Genomic DNA, 12,880 nt, shown 5'->3' with positions numbered 1-12,880 from the left:
GCCTGTAGAAGGTCATTCAAGTGATTGCTCAAACACGACATATTAATGAGAATGATGATCGAATATGTTAGTGTTTTTAAAGCAACTTTTCCCAAGTTTGATATATCGTATCACATTCATCCTGCTATTTTCATATTTTCCGTCTATCGGACATTATCGCATATTCTGCTTTAACAAGAAATGAAAGTTTAAATATAAACTTAACAAGCATAATTTAAATAAATTCTTTAATATCTAAAACATTAAAAAATAAAATTGGAATGTTTTTCGATTCGCATAGTACGCATTTAGTACTGCCCGTTCCAGATAACTATTCCAGTATTTTTATAAATGGCAATGCATATTGTTGAAGGAAAAAAAAAATCATTAAGTGTTATCTTAAAATATACTGGAACCCCTGAAATACTTCTTCGAATTCTCCAATTTTGTTGGTTTTCTTTTTTGATACAACCGATAAGCAGGACTTTACGACCATGATTTCGAATTATCATACTGAACTTATGGAGGAACAAAACAAAACGAAAAACTTTCTTGGTCTTCACTAGAAAAGTAAGCACATTTTAAGGATTTTTTCTGAAAATTAAGCACTTTCAAGGAGCTTACAAATGTTTTTCAAATTTAAGCACTTTTCACGATGATACGCACCCTGTTAAAAGTACAAACTTTAGACATTCTAACTGTAGGAAAGTATAATATCAAAATTCGGCTATGATATTCGCATTGTATTTTCTCTAAGATCTCAAAAAGAGATTAAATTTCTAAAGAGACGAATAAAGATCTCAAAATCGATTAAATCTTTAAAGATTAATAAAGTATATCAGTACAATAGCTCAAATAATTTATTTAATACTTACTATTCAAAAGAGCATTATAACAAAACATTTAAGTGCCAAGTACCAATTTATATGTTTATGAAGTACCTTAAAATAGTAAATACTAAATATGAACAGCTTTAAAATATGATAAAAATCACTTCTAGAATGTGCAATATTATAACATATTCATAAAATATTAAAAAGGGGAATTTTAATTTTTATTCTAATTTAATAACAGGATTACAAAACATAATTATTTCCAAAGTTTGGAAATATGTGGAATAAATTTAAATCACATACCAAAATAAATAAGGTTTCTCCCTTTCAATATTGACACTATTTATAGGATCTAGTCTAAACCATGTACTGAACGTCCAACCATTTTGATACGGCCACCTTGCAAGAGGAGGTAATGCTATTGCCTAAAATAAAAGATAAGATATTAAATTTACTAAATATAATTTGCTGTTATTCATTTCAATATAATAACAAAATAATTCAAACATTTAACAAGCTTTTAATTATGTTCACTTCATATTAAATAAAAAATGTTTTGTTATAAATGTGGAAATGGATATATAAATGGAAAAAAGGTTTTCCATTTATATAGCCAATATCATAAAATGAAACATATAGAAAAACTAAATAATTTATAAAATACATTTTATAATAAAGATAATGAAAATAACATAATATACTTACAGCACCCTTTTTTCCTGAAAAACTAAAGAAGGTATCAGGTCCATGCCTTTGGGGTAACTGTCTTAATACTGATAACAATTTCACGGAATGCCTTGGCTATAAAAAAAATTCCTCAATTAGCAGATCATAAAAAACAGAAAATAAATCAAGATAGTATCATGAATATAAAAAGCAGTAACAAAATGTCAAATTAAAAAACTAAAAACAATATATCATGAATTAAAAAATATTCCAATGACCATATTTATACAATCTGAGGTGATTTTTAATTACCATTGATTAACATCTGAGGTGATTTTTAATTACCATTGATTAACATCTGAGGTGATTTTTAATTAACATTAATTATTGTTACTAAAGCAATTATATATATGAAAAAATAAAGATTATAATCTGCCCTTCTTTTGGCATATAACTTTTTAAACAGTAAATAAACGAATGAACACTCACCCATTTGCCATTTTCTGCTTTCATACAACCGGACAAAAGCTTAAGCTCTCTAACAGTAATACTATAACTAGCTAAAACTCCTAAAATTTCAATTAAGAGATCTGAAAAAGAAAAATTCCATGAATTTCAAACTAAAAGCTGGTATTAATTTTTCAATTATTCTCAGTTCACAGCAAAATAATAATTTTAACCACAAATAAATATATGAAACTCCAAAATCAAATTGAGAAAGCAAAAATATATTTTTTCATAGAAATTATCCGAAATGGGTGGAGGGGATTATACCATTTAAAAGAAAGATTTTTAAAAAAAATTATATTTAATTCTAACTTTTTTTATTTTAATATGTAATTTTTTTATCAATCAATAAGGTATATTTTTATGAATTAATACAATAAATTTTTATTTATATTCTACGAAGGAAAAAATTAATAATTTAAGATACTTTAAAATAATAAAAAAATATGCTTCAGGATTAAAAAAATAGAAAAATGATTGATCATAGGAAAAAAAAAACAAGCACTACAAAAGAGAAAACAATATATAGCAGTTTGCACAATCCCTTTAAATTGATATGCAAAATTCATCTAGTTTATTAGAGAAGATATATGTGATTTTATTAGTTATTGCATATAGCGCTTTCAATTACATTTTTCAAAGATAAAGTATTTTCATAATTAAACTTTTTTTTAATTATCAAAATCATCCATTTTATAAATTTTAATGAAAAGACTTCATTGAAAGTTATTGCAATATGAACATTATTTATAAATGAATGCCAAATAAAATAAAAACAAATTTTAGAAAAAAAAATGTATGCTCTTATTACATTGGTACAGATTAAACATATCAAGAATCCAAACCACTCATTATTATAATCAACCATCTAAAGAATTTAATTAAATATGAACAAAAAGTTGTAAAGATTTTTAGAAACTAAGATTTCATCCATTTTATATATCATGTTTACAGCAGAGAATATCAAATAGCAATGGATTCAATGTTTAATAATACTCAATTCTATTTATTTTAAAATAAATATATCGATGAAATAAAAGATATTCATAAAAATGGAGTGATTTGGCTTTTAAAAAGGCTTAGACATTTCAAAAGAAGCATCCCGAAATTAAACTTCATATATGAATTTAAAAAAAAAAAGATTTTAAAACTTAATAATTTAATTTTGTGGAATGACATACAAAAATGTAATGAAAAATTGAAATGTATTAGTTAATGAAACATGTTCCTCATTAACCATTAATTTAAAATAGTGATTTATGAAAGCATCTCTTCATTATATTAAAACTTCACTCACCTGCTACAACCTCTTCAACAGAAGATAATCTAGAAAGAACATGTTTAATTAGCCCAACATCTGTACAAGCTTGCAGATTGCGAAGACTTTTCCTTAAAATTGCAATAAATACACTCCAAACTTCAGCCTAAGGGAAGAAAGAAATAAAATCTCATAAAGTACTTAATTAAATTCTAAGCGAGGGGGGAAACGATTTTAGAGATTATAAACTTACATTAGGAAAGAGCATAGAAAAGGTTATATTATTTCAATAAGGGAATATAATGCTAAGAGAAAATTACCTGCAAATTGGACGGGCAGTGATCCAACAAATCTAACATATGAACTATATTTTGGGGCTGCTGTATGACAAAATTTAGTTCCATGTCGAATTCTCCCCCAACCAGCTAAAAAATGAAAGATTAGAACAATTAATAATGAAAATATTACATAAATTAATATAATTAATATAATATAAAGAAAACAGAACTATAAATAAAATGAACAATTAATAATCAGCAATGAGGTTAAAATACAATATAAATTAAAATTTACATAAATAATAGTAAATATTTTAGACATAATAATAAAAATCGGAATTAGAGTAATTTCATAGATATAAAACTTCATTTTTAAAAATAAAATGAATTTAACAACGAAAAAAAAATTCAGTTAATAGTTTACAATTCCATGCAAATATCGACAGATTCGCCGTTTTTTCATCATCTTCAGTGACTAATTTTTTCATACGACTAAAAGCATGATCGACTTGGAACAAATGAACAAGTTGCAAGTGAAAAGCATTAGTCAGCAAAGCACGGTTCGCTTCACTTGCGAAACAGAACTGGTATGCCCGTAATAAAATGACAACAAATTCGAAATGAGAATGCATGTGTCAAATGTGTTGCCAATGCGCTTCACTGGCAGAAGTCAATGAAGCTTACTAAAATTCAAGTGAGAAAAAAAAAAAGAAAAAAATCGTCTTTTTAATTAACTTTTCTTAATAGATAACTGCAATTAATTCCTTTATAAAAAATATCGTTAAACAGATATAGTTATTATCCTTTTTCCTTAGAGAAAAATAATTTTTTAAACAATTTTTCTAAATTATGTCATACTAACAAAAGAAAGCTTCTCGAAATATTATTGAAATTTTAGAAGTTTCTAAAAAAAATTATGCATTAAGAAAACAATAAAAATCAAACAAATCCGCCCAGAAATCATTTTTAAGTATATTATATATTAATATGAAAGACCTTTTTTCCTAAGAAAAAAAAAAGAGTCAAGTTTTCAGAAAATAATTATAAATTTGCTAACCCCAAAAGAGCACAAATATTCAAAAGCTTTACGTTGTTTTTCGTTACGGAAAATTTGAAATAAAAAATAATTCGAAATTTGTAATAAAAGGTGACAACTCTGAGATTAACAAAATTTTAGATTTCAAAACGAATATTTTTATATTCAGAAATAAAACAAAAATTTTATTTAAAAGAACTTTTTTAACTTGTAAAAAAATGAAACTTAATGAGAGAAAAAGAATGCTACACAATGCTTTGGAAAGAGAAATATGAAAAATATCGCCATGAGATAAGTTTTCTAAATTAAAAAAAAAAAAATGGAGAGCAATTAACTATCAAATGGAACAAATATGGACCAAATAAAACACATTGTTTCAAATATTAAAAAACTAGGAAATATAATATGTGTAACATCTAATGGATCGTCGATAAACTTTTAATATTTTAAAGACGTGATAGCGACATTATATGAACTAAAGAATCTATATTATAACTTCTTTATTTAATAAAACCATACAAATATAAAGTCATATCAAGTAAGATAGACAACAAAATAAATTATTGGAACATTAACATAATGACAGTTTCTGAAAAGTAGGGCAAAAAGTGGGTTGACTTTTGTTGATTAGCAAGCAGTTTGAATAAATTCATTATGAAAAGCATCAAACTTATTCAATGAAACTGACATTCTCTTTCACTGTAATGTAACGTGTGAAACATTGTTTTTCTCCAACAAACTTTAAGTTATTTTTTGATTGTTTTTTATCTTAATCCGTTTTATAACATTTTCTGTTCAATTACACAAAGATTCAAAACTTATGAATGTTTTAATATAGCGTCGAATTGTTCAAATAAATGACATCATCCAGAAATATCTTTTAAACTTACACCATAAAATTCTAACGGATGAGGGCAAATAAATCATGGATCAGCGATAGATAACATGGGGAAAGAGTATGTAAGAGCATAATGGTATTTTAGAATCGAACAAAAGGAGATAAATGATAAGAAAATATCAATGATATTCATATTTCTATTTCATATGCCTATATAAGAAATACATAAGCAAGCAAGATCATCCCAAGGGGGCCGCGAATTGTACAAAGTACAAAGCCCAAGGCCACTGGTTGATTTTGCAAAAGAAAAATGCTTCTATTTATTTATTGTAAAATTCGACGATATGTGCACTTTAATATTATTTCGCGAACTGTATACATTCAATTCCATTAATCAAAGGCAAGTTTTTAATCTCAATATACTTGCAGATACTAAATTCCCAGCTACATAGTTCTTACGTTAATCCCAAGTGCCATTATCTCCTTTAAGAAAGATACGAAATTTTTTATGAGCATAAATATGTTTAACGAATGAATTGATCTGAAAAGCTTCTCAACTGCTACAAAGACTTAAGCGCAATTTTTAAGAACTTAATAATAATTTAATACTTTCTTGAATAAAATTTGCTTCAAAATTTTGCATTTTTCAGACCGCCTTGTAAGCAAAGGGCCTAACAAAGCAATATATAAATAACTCATAAAACTGAAAAGAAACTGTAATATTTATATAAAAATTATAATCATAAATACATTATATTAACAGAGCCCGCGTGTAATTGCCCGTGATATGAATGTCAATAACGTCAAAACGACAATAATGCAAAAATAACGCTATGAAAATGATGTAAAATATAATATTGATTTTTGTATATTCTTCTTGACGTGAAAACGCCTGGTGAAATACCTTCTATATATATATTATAATTTTGCAAATAAGTAGCTGACAAGAAGAAAAATTAGGAATTTTTAAATTTAGTTTCTTAAGGAAGGGTATAATCGATAATGGTGAAATAAGTCAATGTGTAGCTGGACATAAGAATATAGTCTCAGAAGTTTTATCCCTCGGAGTTTTAACAGAGAGGTTCTTAAAGGGATTTCTTAGATACGTGTCGATTAAGGAAAGGGAATTTTAAGTATCTTTGGAAAGAATGAGTTAGGCGTTCGGGATTTTTATTCCTTCGCTTACTCAAATAATTACAAAGTGATCAATTTTTTTAGAGCGCATGGTACAAATAATTAAACAGAAAAGTGAGATTTGGATCAGGAAATAAAAGAAAATTTTAGAATAAAATAATATTTGCTAGTTTAGGATGAAACCTGGAAAATGGATGAGGATTTAAATTATAAAGACATAGCATTGGACAAACACATATTCAAGATTTTTGATATTGTAATCTGGCTTCTTGTCAAAGCGAAGTAAAAACTTCTTGCAGATCAATGTTTACTACCACGGATCAACAAAAGAAAACCTTTGAAATCACCAGGAAAACAATTGATTGAATATCGATGGAAAAAAAAAATATTTTAACCGTTATAAGTTTAAATAGAGTGATAATTGTTTAAATAATAATCTCAAAAAAGTTTCAAAAGACAACGGAATTAGATTGACAGGTTCTAGAATTTTAACTCTGAAATTTTTTTTTTTCAAAAAATTGACTACATTCTAAAAAAAATTTCAAAATTTAGCAAATACAGAGATTTAAAATTTCGTTAGAATGAAGATTATGTATCCCCCCATGATGATGCATCAATTTTTTCCCCCTTACAATCAGTTGAAACGATACTACATGCAAAAATATGCGAAAAATCATCCAAAAAATACAAAATATTAAATGAAATTCTTTCTATATTAAATTTTAAAATACAGGCTCCGAGATTCATCGAATCGCTACTATGATGACTTGTGTAGCAAGTTTCATAGCTATAACTGTTTCGATAAATTCAGCACAGTCACTTCACCATAGGTATGCATTACTTCCCTTGTTATATGAGATACCGTTTCGAATTTAAAGGGATAAAAAGATTTTACCAATCACCTTGTATATATTTATCCACTATGGAGTGGTCAAATTTCCTTATTTTGGATACATATGCTATACATACTCGAATAGATGAAAAAAAATATTATCTTTGCTGTCATTTAATTGTTATTTTTATTCTATAAACTTTTTAAATAATATAAAAGAATAAAGAGACAATGATTTCTTTCGATCCTTCATTCTGCCTAAATCAGATAATCTAACATCATTCGAGCATTCAAAGGTTGTATTAAAAAGGGGGGGGGATTAAAAAACATCTTAAAATTTTTTATATATTTATATATAAAAATATCTTATATATTTTTTCTTTATTTAAGTTCAGAAAAAGGAACTTTCTTGCAATAAAACTGTTATCTCCTTCCCCTGCATAAAACTGTGGACCATGGGCAAGGCTGTGTATGCCACGAGTGTTCCGATGTTTACTTTCAGAAACTTTCACAGTATAATAATAATTATCTATTCATTTTGAACACCTTTTTTCATTGAAAGACTGAAACCAAAATTTGACACTAAGCAATACTTTTAGTCATAAGATCATAAATAAAAGTAGCTCTATCTCCGAGTTATCGTGTTACCATTCATACGGAAGTATAGACAGATATTTACGATTTGACAGTCTAGGTTCAAAATTCGATACATATCTGCACTTTAAATGTTAAATCTGTGTACGAAATTTTATCTGTCTAGCTCTATAAGTTTTATAATTATCCGGTTTACTTATACTCAAATAGTGAGATAGATTCCAAGGAATGTATTTCGTTTCCAAGTGTGACTTTATTTTTAAAAAATCTACAAATTTGGTATAAAGACCATGCACTAAATTTTATTTGTCAAGCTCAAAGCGCGTTTCTACGCTATCGTGTTCACAGACAGAATTGTCCTTTTCAGGCTCAAGGAGGTTTGAATTGTGGGAATTCGACAAAATCTAGAGTTCAAAACTTTTGACAATTACTTTACTTCTTCTATACTATTCATAGAAATAGATATTGAAAGGTATCAATATACTAAAATGTCACTTTTCTTATCCACAATTTTCACCTATAATTTTTTCATAACATCATTTTCAATTAGTAAGAGAGGGACAGTCGATTCACACTATTTCATCATTTGTTCTTAAAACGTTGTTGGACAAATAACTCTTCATTCGCATTACTGGCATAGATTTCCGTCAGATTTCAACACGGAGGTAACTAAACAAAAAGCAATGAAATAATTATCATTTGTAACAAACTGTATTTAGAGTTTTTCCATCGCTTTTGAAAAAAAAAAAAAAAATGTTGCGATATTATTCTCACTAATTTAAATAGATTTACATTATTAAAAATAAAAGTATCCGGCTGAGCGATGATTACACTTTTCAAAAAAAAAAAAAAAAAAAAGAATTTCTTTATCAGCAATAACGTTGATTCTAGTAAAAAAAAAAAAAAAAAAAAAAAAGAGAAAAATTATACCAAAGCTTTTGAAATTATTTATCGATATTTTTTTTCTCTATATTTCCGTTAGTGCTTATTTCTCCAATGTTTCATTAGGATAGTTTTATTCATTCATTTCCTTTCATTTATTTTTAAAGAAAAGTAAGTAGTGAAAATTCAGAGGACAAGACTGCGCTGTAAAAATGTATCGTCTACTCAGCACTATGGTATATGTCGAATATGTTTTGAAGCCCCTCGAGCCCCTTTCAACGCCTGCGCGAAAAACCATCACTATTCTACATTACCTCCAAAGTAAAATATGCATCCAAAACTTAGAAGCGTTGACATAAATTACATAACTAGATATTCTAGGATAAATTATATACTAATAAATTATATTTTAATACATATATTAGAGCCTCAGAATCAAACATAGGTTATTGTCGAGGCCCGATAAATGACAATATTAGATAATACAGAAAGAAGAAGTAAACAATTTTATATAAAATACAAAACCATCTGTAACATGAATTAATCTTTATATCGATCTATATGTTGCATTTCAAGATTTTTTTAAAGGGTCATAATAAAATAAACAAATTTATCATCTATGCCTATCTTAATCCCTATCTCTACTACTAATAAAAGAAAACTGTGGTGAGTGTCGCTTCAACAACAGACTGCACAAACATATTTTAAAAGATATTTATGCATTCTACGAAACAGCATTTTTTTTTAATTAGTAAGAATTTTAAATAATTAAAAATGAAGTGATATTTTTGGCGTTTTCTTCCGATTTCTACAACATTTCAGCTACTATTCATTCATTCAGCTACTATTCTTCTAATTTACGACATTTCTTTGTCAATCAATACTTTTCATTTTTACAATGAAATTCAAATTATTTCAATTGTTTCATCAAATTAAATGAATTTTTTGGCTTTATCGTTAGAAATCAAAGAATGAAGATTCAGTTTATATTTTCATATTCTTCAACAATAATATTTGATTGAATGAATATTTGATTGCTGATTGCTGATCATTTTTTGAATGAATATCAAAAGTCTTTGTGTCTTTGTGTGGAATCTACAGCCACAGTTCAGTAAGGAATTAAGAATACAAAAATTAAATAAATAAACCTTATATTCTTAATGACACTCACAATAATTTCATTTTTACTTTCTCGTATATTAAGTATACAAACAGAAAGTATTGTCATTATCGAAAGATTCAGACTCGAGATTCTGACGAATGTCCACGTTTCAGACTTTCTGATTCTGACAAACATAATTATTTTTTTAATTACGTTTGCTCATCTGTAAAAACGGTAGCTAAAATGCGTTTTGAATTAGGCCAATAAAATTTGATATAGAAATTTTACACCACATTTGTAGATTTCTATCAAAATTTGAATCAAATCCATTCAGAAGAAGTTAGGTTTTTTAGGCTATCCGAGTACAAATGAACACCATAACTATAAAAAGAGTTACATAAATAAAATTTTGCATACAGTTTTAGCATCTAAAAATGTGAATGTTATCACATTTTGCACCAAAACTGTCAAAATCTTGACTGTCGGTCGATACTTTCGTTTGCATGTAAACGCAGTAACTGAAAATAGTAAATAAATTAAATTTGGTATGTGCTCCTGTAAATGCAACTGCAGTTCGATGTTAAATCTTGATTTCTGTAGATCGGAACTAAGCATCCAAAATACAAATTCGACTTTTGGGCTCTTATATATCAAGGCATGGCAGGGAATATTTTCCAGAGATCGCACAATAATTTCAATAAAAATGCTAGATTCACATCCAAGATTAATATTTTATAAATGCAATGATATGCAAGGCATTCGAGGATTTACCTAAGGGTCCACAATTTTATGCGGGGGTGGGAGAGATAATACTTTAATTAGAGAGTATGCGAGAAACTTTTGGGGAGACCAATCCAAGTGGCTTGTCAGAATATTTAAAAATAGTTATCACTCTGTTGGATGTATTAACTATTTAAATAAATAAAGCAGGTCAATTGCTTCTAATAAATAAAGCAGGTCAATTGCTTCTAATAAATAAAGCAGATCAAATGCGAAGTTCCAGTTTAATATTCAAATGAAGAGTAAGAAATTGAAATTATAGCCCCACGGAAGGCAATGTGAAACACAAAAACTAGATTTAAACAAACAAATATGATTTGCATGCGATTCTTGAGGTGTAAGGTAATCAAAATAATGATACATAAATTTCTACTATTTCTTGAAGTTTAAAAGTGCTTTGTTGAAGGAATCGTAACCAGCCAGTTATGCATAAAATAAATAATTGAAATAAAGCACAGCTAATATTTCAGGCAAACTAGATGGTTGCCAAAGTCGACTAGTAAAAGCATTAAAGCAGAATTAAAATTAAATTTTAAAAATAAAAATCAAGCCTGAAAAAAATTCAAAGTTAATTCCCTATCGCATATCAGTGTTTTTTAACTGCCCTACTATGTGATTACATGAAAATTATTCCGTCCATACTTTAGGATTCCTTTTGTAGTTCAATTTTCCATCCTACTAAATGAATTTAAAATCATCGATTTCATTTGACGGTTCTTAAAAGATCCTCCCTATCCTTATTTGCAACCTGAATTAGCCCATCATCTATCACATGACCCTGCTCATTAACCAATCCATTCATGAAAATCCGCTATTGAAGCGCATCCAAATCAGAAAACAGGATAGGAAATGAATAGTGCCGCCTACATAACATATTTTTCAATTGGATCGTTAATTAATCCAGAACTATTGTCGTAAAAATGTAATGTTAGATAGGCAAAATTAGAATGATAAATAGAGAATGATTGAATAAATCATAGTCAAAACATGCACCAAATAAATCATGATCAAAAACAGTCTAACGGCTTTCTATTAAATGAGAAAGTATTATAAGCGATAAGAGTTACCATACTCTGACACGGAAATACACTTGAATAAAATTCTGCAAATTGTGAGAGATGATCAGATGACAATTGGTCAGTAACCCTGGACAGATTTAATCTATACTAAGCTTTACACATGACAACTCTTCCACAGATTCGGAACTCGAATCCGAAGTGTTCCCGTCATAAAGCTGGAATGATGCCACAAAGTCACGAAGAAATATTAATTAATAAGTTGATATAGCAATCAACTTATTAATTTATATAATAAATTTATTTAAAATGAATCATTAATGGATGTTAAATACTACTTTCAGATTATAAGCGCGTATTTGCAAACTATTATAAAATTACTAATTTTTTAAAGAAAGAATGCTTGCTATTTCGATAAATCTCAATTAATAAAAAAATTAATCCATTATTAAAAGAAAAAACTCTACTGAAAAAAAAAGATTTATTAAAAAATTTTGTGCAGAAAATAAATAAATATCTTAAATTTATTAATCAAAGGCAATACAGGGCAAATGTTATTTAGCAATAACGAAGAATCTTCGAAAAATATTTCATCCATCAATAAATATGAAATAATTCCAAATAAGCAATAACTTTTGTTTCTGGTACATTAAAAATAAAATGAGTAAAAAAATCGATGTAAAAAGAAGAAATAATTTTTAAAGGATAGATCTAATCATATTTCAAGACTTAAATTAATTAACCTTCCATTTCTTCGAATTATAATAAGTAGCAATACATATTCATATTCGAAATTTCAAAGACTGCAAAATAAAAGAAGCGTTGTTTCAAAAAACAAATCTCATCGGGGCGGGAGTGGGGAAGGAGAGAAATTACAACTGCAGCAATTAAAATAACGATATCTTTATGCAATTCTTTTAATGTTAATTAAAAATTCATCGAGCAAAGAAGAAAAGTACTTCTTAAATGAGTTCTTTTTTCTTTCTATTTAAAGACCGACTTTCAGTTCAGTTTGATTTCAATCAAGGAATTAACTTTTTTACGACTTCAAAAGAAAGGAAACACATTCTTGTATGTTTGTCTTCTATGACTTCCATTAGGAAAATGGTTGTAAAATGCACGCATAATCACACATATACATTCTC

At 27.3% G+C, this 12,880-nt stretch overlaps 1 protein-coding gene across 4 annotated transcripts in view; it reads right to left on the bottom strand.

The window, feature by feature from the left end:
- LOC129963357 (neurobeachin-like) overlaps positions 1–12,880 on the bottom strand; it is a 235,459-nt gene that overhangs the window by 147,150 nt on the left and 75,429 nt on the right. For all 4 annotated transcript variants that reach the window (XM_056077686.1, XM_056077687.1, XM_056077688.1 and 1 more), the window contains exons 2-6: positions 3,564–3,668; positions 3,283–3,409; positions 1,968–2,068; positions 1,518–1,613; positions 1,116–1,237 (exon numbers count right to left, since the gene is read on the bottom strand). In XM_056077686.1, the coding sequence (XP_055933661.1) occupies positions 1,116–1,237; positions 1,518–1,613; positions 1,968–2,068; positions 3,283–3,409; positions 3,564–3,668 (551 nt within the window). The remainder of the gene's footprint in view (positions 1–1,115; positions 1,238–1,517; positions 1,614–1,967; positions 2,069–3,282; positions 3,410–3,563; positions 3,669–12,880) is intronic.

This window comes from Argiope bruennichi, chromosome 3, assembly GCF_947563725.1.
Source record: "Argiope bruennichi chromosome 3, qqArgBrue1.1, whole genome shotgun sequence".
Lineage (NCBI taxonomy): Eukaryota > Metazoa > Arthropoda > Arachnida > Araneae > Araneidae > Argiope > Argiope bruennichi.
Note: the sequence above shows the minus strand (reverse complement) of the source record. Positions and strands in the feature narration are given on the sequence as shown.